At 38.5% G+C, this 19,243-nt stretch overlaps 2 gene segments (V, D, J or C); both read right to left on the reverse strand.

Moving 5' to 3' along the window:
- Nucleotides 1–33: 33 nt before the first annotated feature.
- On the reverse strand, nucleotides 34–18,266 carry LOC125247991. The segment is given in 4 exon segments: nucleotides 34–73; nucleotides 152–310; nucleotides 17,993–18,119; nucleotides 18,203–18,266. Coding segments are annotated over 4 exon segments (375 nt in total).
- LOC125246639 lies at nucleotides 6,956–7,493 on the reverse strand. The segment is given in 2 exon segments: nucleotides 6,956–7,320; nucleotides 7,409–7,493. Coding segments are annotated over 2 exon segments (363 nt in total).
- Nucleotides 18,267–19,243: the final 977 nt, after the last annotated feature.

The raw sequence follows: 19,243 nt of genomic DNA on the forward strand, positions 1-19,243 counted from the left end.
GTTATCCTGAGTGTTTGTTGTTTTGATTTATTATTAAAGTTTACTGCTGCATCTAGATCCTGCCTCAACTCTCCTTGATGCAACCACACATAGAATAATAACGTTTAATAGAGAGCTGTTTATATGGTTGTTTTCAGATTTTGTGCTGTACTGTAGTTCATTCTTCATTTTATTCATCTGCAGATACATCTGTTTCTTGCTGTTGTCTCTGGAGTTGGTGAACCGTCCCTGAACAGACTGAGAGTAGTATATATAACTACTGCCAGATGAGATGTATGCCAGCCACTCCAGACCTCCTCCTGCTGCCTGTCTGATCCAAGCCAAGTTCTGGTCACTGCTAAATCCAGAGGCTGTACAGGTAAGTCTGTGAGATCCTCCAGGTTTAATGACCGCTGACTCAGACTCAGTCAGTGTCTGACACCAACAGACTGAAAAATGAACAGTTCAACATTAACATTTACAACAGTACACATGAATAAGTCTGATTGTCAACAGGTTTTCAAAAGCTCTTCTTACATTCTGTGAGAGCAAACATGATAAAATTATATATTCTTGCATTGTTTTGATAAAAAAAGATTACATCCATATGTCATCTAAAACACAGAGACATACAAACATACATTGTAAAGTTAACAAGACGTAAAGATCACTTTTTTTCTGCATTAGATCAGTATTGTGGTATGCCTATAATGCTTTACGTTCATTTAGAAAGAACTCCATGAAGAAGTGTGTTAAAGGTCCCGTTCTTCGTGATCCCATGTTTCAAACTTTAGTTAGTGTGTAATGTTGTTGTTAGAGTATAAATAAAATCTGTAAAATTTTAAAGCTCAAAGTTCAATGCCAAGCGAGATATTTTATTTAACAGAAGTCGCCTACATCGAACGGCCAGTTTGGACTACATCCCTCTACTTCCTTCTTTAATGACGTCACTAAAACAGTTTTTTGACTAACCTCCGCCCACAGGAATACACAAGAGTTGCGTTTGTAGAGTGTGTTTGTCGCCATGTCGTCGAAACGCTGTTATTTTCATCCCGCAGTCCAATCACCGGGTCTGATTCCGGCTTAAATTGATAGGGTAAAATTAAAGACATGTTTACAATAACACTGAGCGCGTGCATCTCCACGTTATGGTAAGAGGCGTGACCTTTCCGGGCAAGGAGCGCTCAGAGCTGTCGAATCACAACACAGGAACCGCTGGCACAATCAGAACTCGTTATGTATTTCTGAAGGAGGGACTTCATAGAACAAGGAAGTCATCAGCCTGTTTTTATGACAGTGGAAACAGCGGTATACAGATAAGTAAATTATGTGAAAAATACTGTGTTTTTTTACACGCGAAACATGAACACATTATATTGCACACTATAAACACAATCAAAGCTTCAAAAAAACACGGAAAACGGGACCTTTAAAGATTTAAATCACTATTTATAATGTAGCTTGTTGACTTTCAGGGAAGTGTACTGAAAAATGCTCTTGGGCCGTCAGAGATCACACAAATAGTTTTTGTTCAGCCCTGCAGTCTGTTGTGTAACTGTGACTCTCTTGCACAGTAATAAACAGCTGTGTCTTCAGTCTTCAGGCTTTTCACCTCTAAATACAGCATGTTTTTGCTGGTGTCTTTTGTGATGGAGAACTGTCCCTGTAGAGACTGAGCAATATATACACTTGAGCCATGTATACGCCCAATCCACTCCAGTCCTCTCCCTGGTTTCTGACGGATCCAGTGCATCCAGTAACTGCTCATTGAGAATCCAGACACACTGCAGGACAGAGTTACTGATTCTCCTGGTCTTTTCACCACAGAATCTGAGGAGGTCAAAGACTGACCACTAACAGCTGAAAAACAGAGAAAATTAATGTTAGATGAATTAGAAAAATGAAATAATAATAATAATCCACTACAAATCAGATTTTCTCACATGCACTAATCATCAGGGGCTGCATTCACGAAACATCTTAAGGCTAAAAGCTCCTAACTTGCCGATTTAGGAGAAACTCTTAAAAAATAATGGACGTGTCAGTCCTAATTTTAGGAGTCCTACAGTATTTCACAGAGAGTATTTCACTAAGCATTTTAGCACCTAAAACTAGCTCCTAAATCTGTGAAACGTTAGGAATAGTCAAAAGGACTCCCAAATCACTAAGACCAAATCACAAACAGTCCTAATCCACCCAAAGACACTGAACACCATTGAGGGAATAGCTGAGAGTGAGGAGCGGGGTGGCGGAGGGATGCAGAAAACTGTTGAAGTAATAGGCTAGTCGGCTCTCGTCTATGTATATATTCCTCCTCTCGAGCTGATTAGAAAGACCATTTGAATGTGTTCCTCCCAAACATTGTTCATAAAACATAATTTGTTGCTTGCATTTTGCATTCTCTTGAGAGGCAGACTTCCAAAAGGTGATCCACAATTAACTGTATAAAGACTACATTTTAAAACCTTTATTTGAACATAATGTAAGACTTGATTTTCCTGCTCAGACAAAAACTGAGATCAAGCATCCTGCAATAAAGCAATAAAACTTATCTGGAGAGAATAGCATAGGACAACGCCTTGCCTTCACATCTATTCACATTTCACATTTATTATTTCTGAATTGGCTTTAAATGGCTTTAAATGTTGTGTAATTGGCACGATACACTTTTACCTGACAAATAAATTGTTATATTTGATTTACTCTGGATTCTCCTGATATCATTATTACCAGTAAATTATGGGAGGCTAATGCTATCGTAAATCTGTGTCCAAGGTAGAACAAACTGAAGGCCCATGAATGAAGGAGCAATAATAGGCACTTCATCTGAAGACCTTTTGATTTCTGTTTTACCCCTGATTTAGCAAGTTGTATGGAAGTGGCTAAATGAAAGGTATTAGCCAACTTATTACACCCTCTGACGAAGATCAGACTGGCGAGTTTATGTCCATGAGTTTACCGCAAAATCCCAGGGCGAGTTTCTGTGTGCAGCATCGGGTCCCTGATGAAGGAATAATTGAAATATGGGATACCCAGAATCATCAAAAATCTAAATTAATGCATAACTAATGATTTCTAATTGGAAACACAACCTAAGACTAATAATCATTTGAAATTGGAGTCAGATTAAACGAGTGAAATTAAGTGAACTTCACAGAGGCACTGAAAAGACATACACGCGTTAACATTCGCCCAGGCCGTCGGATTCCGTTTTTGGGCCGATGGGGGGTTCCTTACAATGACAACATTTTTATTAAAAAATATTTATATGAATAGGGCAACGTTTGTATTTTAAAACTTTTATTTTAATATGGACACCTCATTCTACAATATTTCTATGATTAAATCGCTGACTTCTCCCCCATCAGCCAATCACTGTGTGTATACTCCATAGCAACGAGGTCAACTCTGCCCTTACTCTTAGTTTTAAGAGAAAACTCTGGTCCCACTTTATATTAAGTGGCCTTTAACTACTATGTACTTACATCACAAAATAAGTACAATGTACTTATTGGGTTCATATTGAATTGCAAAACACTTTTGCTGCTATTGAGGTGGGATACGGGTAAGGTTAGGGGAAGCTTTGGTGGTATGGTTAGGTTTAAGGGTGGGGGTAAGGTGTAAGGGATGGGTCAACAGTGTAATTATAAATGTAATTACAGAAATTAATTACAGATGTAATTACATGCAGGTATTTTTAAAATATAAGTACAATGTAAAAACATGTATGTACACAATAAGCATTGTATACAAATGATTAATTTAAATGTAAGTACATAGTAGTTAAGGCCACTTAATATAAAGTGGGTCCAAAACTCTTAGCTAAGAACTGCTATTTAGGAGAACTCTTAGTGCTAAGATAAAATGTTTTGTGAATATGGCCCCAAGAGTCCATACAGCAGCATCTCCATTACAACAACAAAACTCAAACTAAAAGGCAGTAAAACAGTTATAGGTTACACTACAGCTGTTTTAGTCACTGGACACATGCACTGACTGAAATTTCAGCTTATAACTCAATCTTTCAGGAGTCTGGGAGACGCTGACTCTTCCCACAAGATCATTTGCATATTTAGAGGTTTGTAGACTTACACTGTAGTTTAAAAGGTCATGAAACCCCCCTGTTTTACCCTGGTCGTTCATACCTCAAAGCTCAAAAACTCTGTTAAAATGGCCGTGTAATGCTCTGGAAAAGTGGGAGTGCAGAGAGGGGGAAGAGGGGAGAGAACAACCAATGAAGCACAGACATAGAGCACATTCATTATACAGAATAATGAATATTAATATATGAGCACGGAGAAAATAACAACAAACTCCCAAGCACAAGGGAGAAATGCGAAAGAATATTTAAAAGGGCTAATAATAGGCTACTTTGATTACGTTTACGAGCAGTCTTATGATAAACAACGCTTAGTTTAATACAGAAAGAATAAAGACACAGTCCATTTTTCTTTGAATTTTCGATCTAAATCAGTCTTTTGTCTATCAGAACAATTGTGTCATCACGTAAACATACACCACTGTATCAGTGTCCAGTGTGCACATATAATTCATTTGAAGAAGACTTGATGAAATGTGTGCATACACCGTGCTGGTTCATGACTGGTGCAGGAGAATGTGAAATATGTCTATAAAAACTTTAAACACGGATACTTTATTCTGTATATGAGCTAGGATCCACGTGGCTAATGTTGTTAAACACAATGCGAAGCTCCGATCTGAAACCGATCATATGCGTGCTCCGTGTGTAGGCTATATCATAACAATTGTATTTTTGATGTGCTCATATTCAAACTCCAGTTCTGACCGCATCGAGGGCAAAATACAACAACACTCATGTGCTTGCTGTGCTGGGGGAAACATAGGCCTACATACGGCAGAGGTGAACGTTCAGCACTTTTTTGAATGCTCTGCTGTAATGCGATCTCATGAAAACATATTTTCCATTTGTGCTGGTAGATTACAGCAAAACAATCTACATGCACCTAAACTTCTGCTCTGGTTGCGTCGCAGGAAAACACATTGTGTTGTAGCACTGAGGAAACGAGCACCAACGATATGTCTCTGAATGACAAGAGACTGAGGCGGGAGTAGTGATACTTCCTCATGCATAAGACCGCAATTATAATCTTATACATACTACAGCGCAGTGATTGGATTGAATGATCTTTAAGTCATGAATAAATGCAGAAACTGTTGATGTCAGCACGTTCGACCAGACCATACTTGGAGCCAATCAGCACTCCGGATCTTGCCGGTAGTACACGATGACGTCAGATTTTGTGACGTTGCTCCCACTTTGCTTTTCAAACCGGAAGACATAAATTGCTCTGAAAAATGCAAAAATAACTAATTTCAATGAATGAGTACCTTTTGTGTTTTCAGTGATGTGCAGCCTATTCACATCTGTTCACAGCTCAAAAAATGTGTTCTGGGGTTTCATGACACTTTAATGCAGTAATCTGAACTTTATTACAGCAGTAGTACAGTAGGACTTTGTTTTGTAATTTATTTATGGTGTATTATTTGGTATTGTGTCATTGTTTCTGAAATGCAACCAGATCACCAAGTCTGGCATGGGTTTAGTGGTAACAAACTACAGTGGAAAGATCAGTTGTTTTTGTTTTTGGGCACAAGGAGTTAGTTGGTGTCTTTTAGTTTCAAGAACTGGTTGTGGTTCCACATTATAACACCTTAGAATACTGATCATTCATTAATGAATAACTACACAGGAACAAACGAGTAATGCATTATTAACACTCTAGTAACTACTATTAACTAACTCTGATTAATGAATTAGTAAGTAATAGTGCTCAGTTGAATGTGGTATTTCACTATTAGCTAATCAGTAACTACTGTTTTTTAAACCTCTCAGAGAACTACTATGAACTACTATATATGGGTTCATAATTAATGTGAATGATGCATAATGTATAATTAATTCTGAAGTGAAGATCATGGTAACGCACAAGTAATGACTGCAGTATTACCAAATCCTTCAGAAGGAATTGCTTTGGATCATTCTAAAGTGAGAAACATGATACCTCTCTAGTAACTACTGAAGTCATTGTAAACTTTTGAGGTAAAGTATTGGATAGTAATAACTCAAGAGTTACTACATCCTTCTAAAGGAACTTCTACTTATTTGGATCAGTATTCTAAAGTGAAGATCATGGTAATCCACTAGTAATTAAGTTTTACCAAATACATCAGAAGGAATAACTGTACAAAAATGTACAAAAATGTACAAAAGCCTCAAAAGTTTACAATGACTTCAGTAGTTACTAGTGTGTTACCATGATCTTCAGTTCAGAATTAACTATACATTATGCATTATTCATTTTAATTACCCATATATAGTAGTTCTTGGTAGTTCTCTGGGAGTTATGAAAAAAACAATAGTTAATGATGATAGTGAACTACCTCCTTCAGCTGATCACTATTACTTACTAATTCATTAATCAGTTTTGTTAGTTAATACTAGTTACTAGAGTGTTAATAATGCGTTACTCATTTGTTCCTGTGTAGTTATTCATTAATGAAAGATCAGTATTCTAAAGTGTTATCAGTTTAATATTTGAATTATTAAAAAAAAAAAAAAACATATCTCAACAAGCTTTTTTTTTTTTAAATAAATGAATAAATAAAAAACTAAGAAAAAATAAAATAAGCTCCACCTTGACAATACCCATGTATTAGTACAGTTAATAAAGTTTTGTGGTAGAAGGATTATTAGAAAAAAAATAAAAATAATCCAGTCCATTGTTAATATAAGAGAATGTAGCCTAGACTGAACAGATCTACTTCATACTGAGACATACTGTGGGAAACAGACGAGTCAGTATGATTCGGAATAAAGAATCATTTTAATAGCAGCGTGTTTTTTATGGGTTTTTTATTGTATGTAAATGTATGTACATTCAAAACATTTTAGATTTTATCACTTATTCCACTTCATATCTTCCCCTTTATCAGCTCAACCATGTCCACCTCATGATGAGTTTTTGAACAGCTGTCTGTATTAGTGTTTCCACAGTGTCTCTCTTGCACAGTAATACACCGCAGTGTCTTCAGTCTTCAGCTGATTCATGTGCAGATAGAAATTAGAGCTGTCCTTAGATGCTGTGAACCTGCCCTGCACTGACTGAGCTGAGCTCTTATAAGAATCTGAATGATAATAAATAATCCATTCAAGTCCTTTTCCAGGTGCCTGACGGATCCAATGCATTTCAGTGCTACTAAGAGTGAATCCACTGCAGGCACAGGTCAGTTTGTGGGAACCACCTAGAGTCACAACTACTGACTGTTCAGACTGTGTGAGCACAACCTGAGAGTCAACACCTGTGGATAAACATGAAATGTACAAATAATCAGGATAATGTATTTATTTACACTAAGAAAATAGTTTATTTTGTCCTAATATACTTACAAGACACAGCGGCCAGCAACAGCAAGAGATATGAAGTGAACATGATTTATGTCAAGGCTGAACTGGTGATGAGTCCTCCACTCAACAGTGTAGTTGTTTAAATATGGAACGAACATCAGATCATTTGCATTGAAATCCTGAATTAGCAAAACTAGATCTTGAGGTCATTGAGGTTCATTTCATGGACAATAGTTCCACATCTTAATACGGATATAATATTGTCCTTCTGTGACATGAATAAATGCGATTATTTTTCAAAGAAGGCATGAGTACAACCTCATCTGAGTTCCATTAAAAACAGATGTGACGTTGTGTTACATTCATGTGAAAGTTGTAGCAAAGTTGCAGAGCTTCAGTGTGCTGTAGTTGAATGCATACAGGCAAACACAGATCAGCCCTTTTCCACCATTGGGTCATTGTTCTCACATTTCGTAGCACAAATAGTGGCTCAGACTCCTAATTCTGTTGCTTTTATAAGAAAATAAATATGATGAACAAGACACTTGTATAGCCTACTGACTCAGACTCAGTCAGTGACAGCAACAGACTGAAAAATGAACAGCATTAACATTTACAACTGTAAGGCAAGGCGAGGCAAGGCAAGTTAATTTAAATAGCACATTTCATACACAATGGTAATTCATAGTGATTTACATGAAAAGGAAACAAATACATAAAAATGGAATGAACAGGAGACAAATATATGAACCCTAACTGCCTGAATCACTAAGTTCAAGGTTCCTCTATCTGATGTGGAAGAGACAGAGTCAGGTTCACGGTGTCATTGGATCTGACCTTATCCAGTGTTGTACACTCAGTTCTTAATTCTAAATGCAACTGGAAGCCAGTGCAAGGACCTGAGGACTGGTGTGATATGTTCATATTTTCTGGTTCTGCTCAGAATCCTGGAAGCAGCGTTCTGTACGAGCTGCAGCTGTCTTATGGTCTTTTTGGGAAGGCCAGTCAGGAGTCTATTACAATAATCCACCCTGCTGGTGATGAAAGCATGAACAAGTTTCTCTAAGTCTTGACTGGAGACAAAGCATCTAATTCTTGCAATATTTTTGAGATGATTGAGATGGTTAGTCATTGGACCGTTTATAAAACAATCCTCTGGGAGTGAGGTCGATCCGCCCTACAGAATAGTTTGCATATTAAGAGATTTTTTTGAGGGTTTAGAGTAGTCAGAGCCATACGTGGACAGAGCGAAATACAGCATAACAGCACTGAGGGTGATAAAAAATACAACATAAAAAATGTAATCATAATTTGTTGTTATATTACAAGAAACAAAGTTGAAATACAGATGACAACAGATAACAACCACTTTGCAGCGTGCTTATGTGTTCATGCTTGAGCTTGAACTAAGAGTATTTTTTTTTAAATCACACATATGAAATATCTTTATATTAGATATTAACAATTTAACTGAGTTGTCTTTAGCAAACAATATTATATTAAATAATGTTGATTTTTTTTAGTGTTTATGATTTCCCAGCATGATTAATGGCATTTTTCTTTAGTGACTTTATTCATTTTTATAGCTCTTTTTTTTTTTTTTTTTTTTTTGACTGTAGTGTCTTCGATTTTCAGACTGCACATCTGAAGATACAGCTGATTCTTGCTATTATCTCTTGAGGTCTTAAATTTGTGCAGAATGGGAGAAGTGGAGGTATTTTTGTGGACTGTGATAAGAAAATGATTACATGCCACCGGCTCAAATATAAAGAGAAAGACGAACCCACTGTACTACTGCACATAGATCACTGGAATGTTCTAATAATATTTTGGGACTGTAAAGTCCTGTTTCATTTTTATACTTGCATTACTTGAAATATACTTCATCAACATGCTCCTTCATTAACTCATCAGATTATGCATTATATTTTGGATGTTCTTCTAGTTTGCATATTTTTAAGAACATGTTTCCTATTGTAAGAAAACTTACAAAATATAGGAAAGTGGCCAATGAAGCTGAAGATAATCTACAAAGAGAGCAACTCTTTAATTCCCAGGGATGTAAATGTTCTAGTCATGTCTGTCTGCACTTCTGTTTTTGATTGGCTCTGCAGTTTTTTGTGTAACTGTGACTCTCTTGCACAGTAATAAACAGCTGTGTCTTCAGTCTTCAGGCTTTTTATTTCCAAGTACACCATGTTTTTGCTGGTGTCTTTTGTGATGGAGAACTGGCCTTGTAGAGACTGAACAAAAATAGTGCCAGTGCCACTGTCAATTCGGCCGATCCACTCCAGTCCTCTCCCTGGTTTCTGACGGATCCAGTGCAGCCAGCTAAGGGAGAGTCCAGAAACCACACAAGATAATGTGACTGATTCTCCTGGTTTCTTTACTTCAGAGCCAGAAGAGGTCAGTGATTGACCATGTGCATCTGGAACTAAGACAAAATGTTCACAGAATTAAAACATCAATGTAAAATGTGAGAAAATTTATGTGAGAACAAAAAATACTCCAAAGACTTTGTGTTGCAGATTATTTGGACATTTTCCAGATTGCAGACGCTGTGATCCAAATAAAGAAACACAGCCATTGATAAATAAAATAAATAAATAAGACTGAATTGTTTTCCCAATGTCACAAAAATCAGAAGAAAGTTAATGTATTGTAAATATATTGTATATGAAGTGTGAGTGAAATCCCGGGTGTGTGAGTGCGCATTGAAGTGTCAGTGAGCTTGAGGAGGGGAGAGAGGTGCATGTGTGTGTGAGTGTGTAGTGGAGCAGAAACAGAGAGATTCCTTTCTAAAGAAGCAACAGTTGGCCAGGATCCATGTTTGAGTTATTTGTTTCAGAATATGAGAAAGATAGAATGAGGGAGTGTATGAGACTGCATAGAGAAGAAACCAAATTTAGACAAGCATTAAAAGAGTCCCAAGGGATACAAAATCATTTTTGGCTTGAAACTGAATATATAGACATTGACGGGCAGAGAAGGGAGCTTACTGAACAGAAAAAAGAACAGTTGCTGAAAGATTTAGTAAAAGTCACCAATGCAAAATTGATTGAAAAAAGAATGGCCTATAGTGGATTGGAGTGAAGAAATTAAAAAACAAATAACACTTGAAAAGCTAAGGCCATATTTATCAAAATTTTGCCATCCTAGAACAACACTTCTAGAAGCATTGCTGACAACAGCAGAAATAGAATTAGACCCAATTCTCATTCCCTACCTGAAAAGAAATGTTGGGTATCGTTGGCCTCAGGATTTAGGAGGAGCAACTATATTGCAAAATATTTACATCATTGTAAATTCATGCACAAGGCCAGTACAGTGGGAAAGTGACAGGATTTTTAAATTAGGAAAAAAAGGTATTAAAAGTGTCACAACCACTAATTGGACGCTGGGCAAACTGGCAGTGTCAGTGGTGCTGAGGAACAACCCAGAACACATACATCACTTGTGGGTGGAGATAAGGAGGGGCAAGAGGGAAGTGGAGGAGCAGCCAGTGACTGTGGAGGATGACAGACCCTCAACCAGAGAAGCAGAAGCGAAAGAGGGGGAAGAAGGGGAGGAGGATTTTGAATACTAGAGAGAGAGAAAGTTTGATTGAAGTGTTTGAGCCATTGGATTTTATTACCTTTCCCAAAACACAATTACAAATTTCAATAACAGTAGTAGGAGGATTTAATGCAAATTTAACCTCATGTCTCACTTATTCATATTGGGCAGGAGGAATAACAACAATTGGGCGGAGAGTTGAGGAGAACGAGCTCTGGAGTTTTGAATTGATCTGCTTGGGGGAAGACATTATTTGGAAACGCAACAATTACAGTTGGCTGGATCTGGAAGACGTGACTCCGAAGCCATTGACTGAGGTACAAATAAGAGCAATTTTAAAATACATAAGAAAAAGAAAAACCATCAAACTATTGTTTTAAAGTCCTCAACCCAGTACAAGTCCGGTGAAGGTCAGGGGTCGGATACTTTTAGTGGTCCTCGTCTGACTAATCCGGTGAAGAATTATAATAAAATTGGAAAATGATTTAACTGGGGTTAAAGAGGTAAAAGATTGGTCACAAAACACAATGGCTTCGAAGTCACCGGAAACAGACATACCAGTAGAGCGAATAATAACACAATATCCCATATGTAGAGATATTATTAAGAAATTATCAAAAAAGTGGGAAAAAAGGACCAAAAAGTTAAAAACAAAATGGCCAGCAGAGGGAACATTTGATGTAACAATGTGTAGAGAAATGAAAGCATTAATAAAGAACCATAAACCCCATGACAGAACTAAGAAAAGAGAACAAAAGAGACAAAAAGAGCAGGAGGTTTTAGATCTCTTCATACAGCAAGCAATAAAAGATCACAAGAAGAAGCAAATGGAGGAACAGAAAAAGAAAATGGAAGAAAAGGTGGAGCGCCCACCTCCCTATGCACCTCCCTACCAGGAAATAAAAAAGCAAATGCCTATGGTAAGAGGTACATTAGAGGTGGATGGAAATTTAAGTGTTGTTGAAACTGATGAAGAGGATGATGAAGAACAACAAATGAGAAAAAGAGAAGAGGAGTACGCCTACCAAGGAGATGATGAGCAAGGAGATTATCAAGAGAACAATGGACAGAAAAAACTAATAAGCCTGTACCAATGAAGAGAAGGCTAACAGCGAGCACAAAGACACAACAACAACAACAAGAACAAAGGGAAGAAGAACAAAGGAAACCACTGATGGACTGCTCTTATGTGAAACAAAAAAGGCAGAAAGAAGAACGAAAGGGAAGAGGAAAAAGAAATCCATTATTGGACAACCCCTATTTCTATATGGGAGAAGCCATACAGGAGCTGAACAAGGCAGGAAGAGATGACGCTGATGAGTCCACAGGAGAAGAACAGGAAGAAAGAGCCAGTGTGGACTCATTGGATCGTGAGTTGAACAGGCTGCAAGAAACTGTGGAAAGACTAAGCCTGGAAAAACAGCGAAGATGCTTGATGAGAAAAGCTCAAAACCTAAGAAGGAACATGGAGGAAGATGAACGTTGCCAAGGAATAAGAGCACGTTCAGCCAGCCCTTTAGGAAGACACAGAAGAAATGGCTCACAGGAGGAATACAGAAGGGTTTCAGGAACTCTTCGACTTGAGAAAATACCTCCAGGAGATCCGATGTGGAGAAACAGGGGAGAGAGGCAACTCATATCCCCCCCAGAGTCCATGCCAATCCTAACGCCACACCCAATAGGAAACTTGGCAGAAGAGTGGGGTGATCTAAACCCCTTTCAAACACAAGGGAGATACTCTCCAGGAGGACACAACTCAATGTTGGACCCAGAAGTCACAGGTGACCTGCTGGCCTCTGTACACCAAGCACCTATGCTACAAAAGAAGAAAAAGCAACTTCCCATCCTGATTAAGGGGGAACAGGCGCAATACGTGCCCTGGGCGGGACAAGACTTAGAAGGACTTGTGGCTCGTCTACCAGACATACATGAAGGAGCTGGAAAATGGATTCGACTATTGGAAGCAGAAACAATGGGAAAGATACTGGCCATTGGAGACATCAAGGCCTTACTGGCAAAGAGTGTGGGAGGAGCCAAGACCAATGAGATCCTTGAGGATGCAGGTTTGAAGTCTGCAGTAGGGGGAACAAGGAAGGATGCCACCACCTTTGATCAGTACCGATCCATGATATGGAGAGTACTGAGGAAACACTACCCGACACAAATGGATCCCAAGCTACTGAAAGGAGAACAGCTGGGAGAAATGGAGAACCCTACCTCCTATATCCAGAAACAATTAAGAAGATGGAAAGAAGAACTGGAAAAGGATCCAGAAGGAGACATCGTGATGACAACGCTTTTCAGAACTGCCATAGTGGAAGCCATGCCCTCAGCAGTGAAAGCAAGATTGGAAGATGTAGTCGGCCTGAACTCAAAGGCAACAAAGGAATTCTGTGACCATGTGGCCCATGCAGTGGAACAATATAGGAGGAATGAACAAAAACTGAAGAACCAAGACAGAGAACTTCAAAGAAAACTGACTCAACTACAGCTAGAAGACCTGACCAGCAAAAAGAAAAAAGTTCAAGCTACCCTGAAGAGTGGTGAAGACCAAACTGCAGTGATGGCCACAGTGAACATGTCAAGCCCACCTATGCAAGCTTCAGTTGTGACACCAGCACAGGCTCCAGTAATGGCAGCAGCACCAGCATCAGTGCCAATACCAGCCCCTCAGAACACGCCTGCACCTGCAGGAGGTGTGCAACAACCAAATGCACCAATTGTGATCTATTTACCTGAACAGCAGAGCAACAGGAACCCAGCTGAACAACAGCAAAGAAGAAGAGGCACCCTGTCCAGTGCTTCCTGGAGATCAGGTCTATTTGAGAGTTTTTAGGAGAAGATGGAATGAGCCAAGGCGAGAAGGACCTTATACTGTAGTAAGAGCAACCCCAACTGCAGTCCAAGTAGAAGGACGAACGACTTGGTATCATTTAAATCATTGTACTAGGGTGCCAAGGCTGAGACGGAGAGAAGAAGAGGCAGAGGATGCAGAAGAAGATGCAGACCAAGATGCCCAAGAAGGGGAGGGGCCAGGGGATCCAGGTGAGGGACCTAGTAATGTTGTTGCTGAACCTTCTTCTAGGGAAGCTGAGCAACCTGAGACACGAGATGAGATGCGGGGACAGGATGACGCCCCACAAGCAGGTGAAACTGGGGAGGAGGGTCTTGACATTGACCCTGCTGCTGATGTACCTGCTGAATCAGCTGCCACTGATCCAGAGCCGTCAGGTGACCAATCTCCTGAGGCAGGACCCTCCACCAGTGAACAACCTCAGCCAAATGGATTCCTCACCGAACTCCAAGGTATTGACCTACCCACTGCAGACAGCGGATCCCCAGCCAGTGACCTCCCAGGCCTCAACATCACAGGAGACTTTCCCACCCTCAATCTTCAAGACCTTGAGGAAATCATCGGAAGTGATCCAACTCAAAATGACTAATTCAACTCAAGGTACTGTTGTAAATAGGTCTATAAGGAAAAGAGCTGCTGACCTGAATGACACTGACTATGAAGGATTAGGGTATGATATGGCTTTAGAAATGCATAAAGAAAAACTGTTGGACATTGCTTATCACAATGAATGGTACAAGTGGGCAGAATATACTGCCAAACAATCAAAGAGAGAGACTTGTTTGTTGTGCTCGCCATCTCCTTTGAAAAAGTTAACAGTGGTGCCTGACGAATATAGCTTTGCTCATTGTGCCAGATTTTACTCGAATCACTGTGTAAATATATCAGGGCGAGTTGCTCCTTATTGCCCTGCAGAGTGTCTGGCATTACTGGGAAATAAATACTATCACAGGTACTATGAGCAAGAATATTGGGGAGATGAATGCAGAAAATTAGATGTAAGAATTGACCTAAGGCGAAGAGAAACTCCCAGTAACTATGTTTTTGATCGAACCTTAATATATGAATGCTTCAACAAGTCAAAAGGGGATGTAGATTATGGAAACTTTCAAGGACAGTGTGGAATAATTTGGCACTTAGATGGGGACATGTATGAAAATCCAAATGTACATAAAGCATTTAGTAGAATATATGCTACAGCTACTGTAAATATTAACATGACAGTTATTACAACTAAAGAAGCTTGTGAGAATGCCACACTAGCTTTCCCAATAATAGATCAATTTGAAGCAATAGATGAAGCAATTGCTGATCATTTTTGGATATGTGGAGGCAAACGACTAAGAGCCACCTTACCAAAGGGGTGGAAAGGGATATGTGCTAGAGTAAGACTAGCTCAAGAGGTAACAATGATTGATTGGGACCCAGATGATGAAACACCAAGCCAGCATGTAACTCCCGGACATAGAGCCAAAAGAGCATACAAACCAGATCCTAATGTGATAATAGACGCAATAGGCCAGCCTAGAGGCATACCACATGAATTCAAGGCAAGAGATGAAGTGAAATCAGGATTTGAGTCTATATTTGTTTGGATAACCCCAAATAAGAATGCTGAATGGATTAACTACATTTACTATAATCAGCAAAGATTTATTAATTATACAGATGATGCTCTGATGGCTCTGGGAGAACAATTGAAATACACCAGTAAAATGACCTGGCAGAACAGGCAAGCGCTAAATTGGTTACTCGCGGAAAAAGGCGGGGTTTGCGTGATGTTTGGAATTGACTGTTGTACCTTTATCCCAAACAATACAGCACCTGATGGATCCTTTACCAAAGCCATGAAGAAGCTAAAGAATCTGAGGACAGAAGTCACTGAAAATGCTGGAAGAGACAGAAAAATTGGAGAGTGGTTTGACTCTCTTTTTGGCTCATGGAAAGAATGGCTGGTAAAGGTGGGAGTAATAATAGCAGTTGCTCTTGGAATTTTTGTGCTGTTGTTTTGTTGTGTGTTACCTTTTCTCAGATCAATGATGGCGGGTGCAGCAGCCAAGCAGATGGTGAATGTGTCTGTAAAACAATCTGGGGTTGACATTGGATGCACCACGACAACTGGAGTGTATCCAATAGGTCCAGGTCTCGATGAGCTGGACGAATTCCCGTAAAGAAACCCTTAACTGGGAAAAATGGAAGGGGTGCCACTTTTTTATTTTTGACCCTGAATTTAATGCTGTTTTTGATAGAGAGGGAGGTAGTCAAGAACATGTATTTTCTTTTGGGGCAATGGGTAGAGTAGGCAGTTAGTAAGTGGATGTTTTGTTTGTTATTTTGGCATAAACCCCCTTCCGATTTTTTTATTTTCATTTTTGTTTTTCCATTATTATAGAATACCTGCACACTATTAAATATCACTTTAAGAATGAGAGGGGACGAATGAGGGTCAGAAGCAGGCCATCATCCGGCACAAAGCCAAGCGTAGAAAAAAAAAAAAAAAAAAAAAAAAGTGGCGCTTGGTTGACCGAGGGATGATGCAACCCGATTACAGGGAAAAGAATATGAAGGCCTTTTTACTATTTTTACTATTCTTATTTAACCAATGAAAGCTCACTTTTGAATGTAATGTGCACTCACTTATCCATTGAGAATCCTATTGGTGACTGGAGGAAGGATCGACGAGCACCTCAGTGCTTAGCAGCAAGGGCTGACTCTACTGGTGGTTTAAAAACCCGCTGTCAGTCCCAACTCCAGATAGTACCCTAGGCAGGTCCAGGTACCTCTGGCAACGGTGGAGCAGCCCAGATAGCGCTCCAGGCCACCGGAAGCGCCTGAGAGTTCCTCTGGCATCGTGGGACTATATATACATATATGTGCATTTTACTACTGCCATTATTCTATTACTGTATGATGTAATCACTGAAGTGCATTGATCTACTGATATAACCAAAGCTTGTGAATCAATTAAAATGTGAAGAAGTATCCCCCTAAAAGAAGGTTTTAGGTAGGGAGATGGGATCTTTTACTCCTCTCTAGACAAACAAAGGGGGGAGATGTTTGGTCTCATTCTCCTCTGGAGTGTGTCCCCATGGGAAAGTCACTTGGTAGAAAAAGATGGGTGACTATTCTTGGTCACAAAGAAAGAAGAAGGAAACGGGCTGACCTATGAGGACATGCTCTGGGATAAAGGCATAGAAGTGGGGCTAAAGAGAGCCCCAAAGGGGGGATGTGTTGGGAAAATTTATTGATTATTAACGTATTACCAGTAGAGAATAGCTTGCATGAAAAGCACTGGAAAGTACCGGGTTTTCTGCACTAAGAGCATCAAGCGTAAATGAGATATAAGTGTATTCAAAGCAAATTACAGTAGCAAGCTGTGGAAGGCACCAAAGAAGCCATTAAAGCATGTTTTTAAAAATATAGCAATTATAGTAGCAAGCCGTGGAAGGCACCAAAGAAACCATTAAAACATGTTTTTAAAAAATATAGTGGCTGGCGATCCGCCACCATTAAAATCAAAGCTGAGGAGTATTCATAGATAACAGTGGCAAAACGCCAGGGTGGAGTTAAAAGAAAAGGATAACTAGAAGAATACTAATTGGATCTGTAACGATAAGAGAAACATATAAAACGAGCTGATTAACGCTGTTTAGATCAGATGTGATGCCTGATGAGAAGCTGACATCTCACTTTGTTGCCTGGCAATAAAGAATATCTTTTGGAGACCTGGAACTTCTGACTCTGAGAGCTTTTTTGAGAAGAGAACAGAATCATCTTAGGACACTGCAGACTGGCCACAACACTACCTGAATTAATCATGAATTGCAGTAGGAATATGTGTTAATAAAACATTTACTAACACACTAAGTAACTATTACTATGTGTCTAAATAATAAGATGTATAAATGAATGTTTAAATAGTTTATTAATCATTTACTTACACTTACTAAATGAACTACTGACAACTCCTAAATAACTGGTTTGTAAATAATGTAATACTTAATTTAGAAATGATAAATTGATTATTAATAAAGTATGAAAATACAATTATTAAACACATTATAGATATGCTTATAAATCAAGAATAAAGCAATTATAGCTGTATTTATAAACTACTTACTAATGTCTATTAATGCTTTATAAGTGATGAAATAACTATTAACTAATGCTTAACTAATGCTTCATAGTGTGCAGTTATTATGAAGTGTTACCCAGACTTCTGTCTGATCCAAGCCATCCAGTAGTTATCAAAGTCCAAACCAGAGGCAGTACATGTCAGTTTATGGGATTCTCCAGGTTTGATGACTACAGCTTCAGACTCAGTCAGTGTCTGACACCAACAATCTGCAAAATAAAACATGATAAATATGTGTAAATTCAGATAAAACAAACCATTATATTCTGAGCAGTAAAAACTGGAATCATACATTGAGAAGCCAGAAACAGTACTGTAAATCCCAAAACTTTACGCTCCATATTGTTGTATGAATTATTGAGCTGCACACTGATAGAGAACTGATTATGAAGGTTCAAGAGGAAGATGAATTTGCATAATCCACTTAAATATTCAGTTAGGGTAGTATTGTATTTAAATACGGGCATCATATTAATGAATCAAATGTATGCATTTTATGGATTCATACAAGGCATTTAAATAATGAACTCAAATCTTTGTATACTGAACTCTAATATTTAATTATTTAGTTGTTTGATGTGTATCTGATGTGTATTATTTATAATTGTAAATAAATGATTTTACTTAAATAATTAAAACAATTCTTTCCACAGTTTGTTTTCAACAGTAAATATAGAGATTCATTAGAGTGTTTAATGATCAAGGTCGTATCCTGGCATTCAACATCCAAACTAGTCATGCATGTTCAGTGTTTGTGCTTTTAATTTTTTTTTTTTTTTTTTTTTTTTTTTTGCACAAGCAAAAAAGTTCCAGCAAATGTGTACAGGGTGAATATTAAAGGAATAGTTCACCAAAAAATGAGCATTGTGTCATCATTTACTCACTCTCATGTTGACCTGTATGACTTACTGTCTTCTGTGGAACAGAAAAGGTGGCTGCTTTTTCCATACAAAGAAAATAAAAATGTCTCCAAAATGATGAAATAAATAGCATTAAATTTATCATTAATGTAGTCATTACAAAAAAAAAAAAAAAAAAAAAAAATGAAATAGGTTTGGAAAGAGACTGCATTTATTTTTTTCATTAGGTTAAAACTAATGATACAATGTTTTGCTTTTTGGTTATTGTAATGAAGCGGGACTCAAGGTAAGATCCATTTGCAAGCTTTATTAAAAGTAAGCGGCAGGGTCAAAACAGGAACAGACAGGAACAGCAAAGGACAGGCAGAGTCATAGTCAGGATACAGGCTAAGATCAGGACAGGCAGATATCACTCACAGGTCGGTATACAAAGCACAGGTCAGGGGTAGGCAGCACAGGATCATAAACAGGTA

This window comes from Megalobrama amblycephala, linkage group LG15, assembly GCF_018812025.1.
Source record: "Megalobrama amblycephala isolate DHTTF-2021 linkage group LG15, ASM1881202v1, whole genome shotgun sequence".
Lineage (NCBI taxonomy): Eukaryota > Metazoa > Chordata > Actinopteri > Cypriniformes > Xenocyprididae > Megalobrama > Megalobrama amblycephala.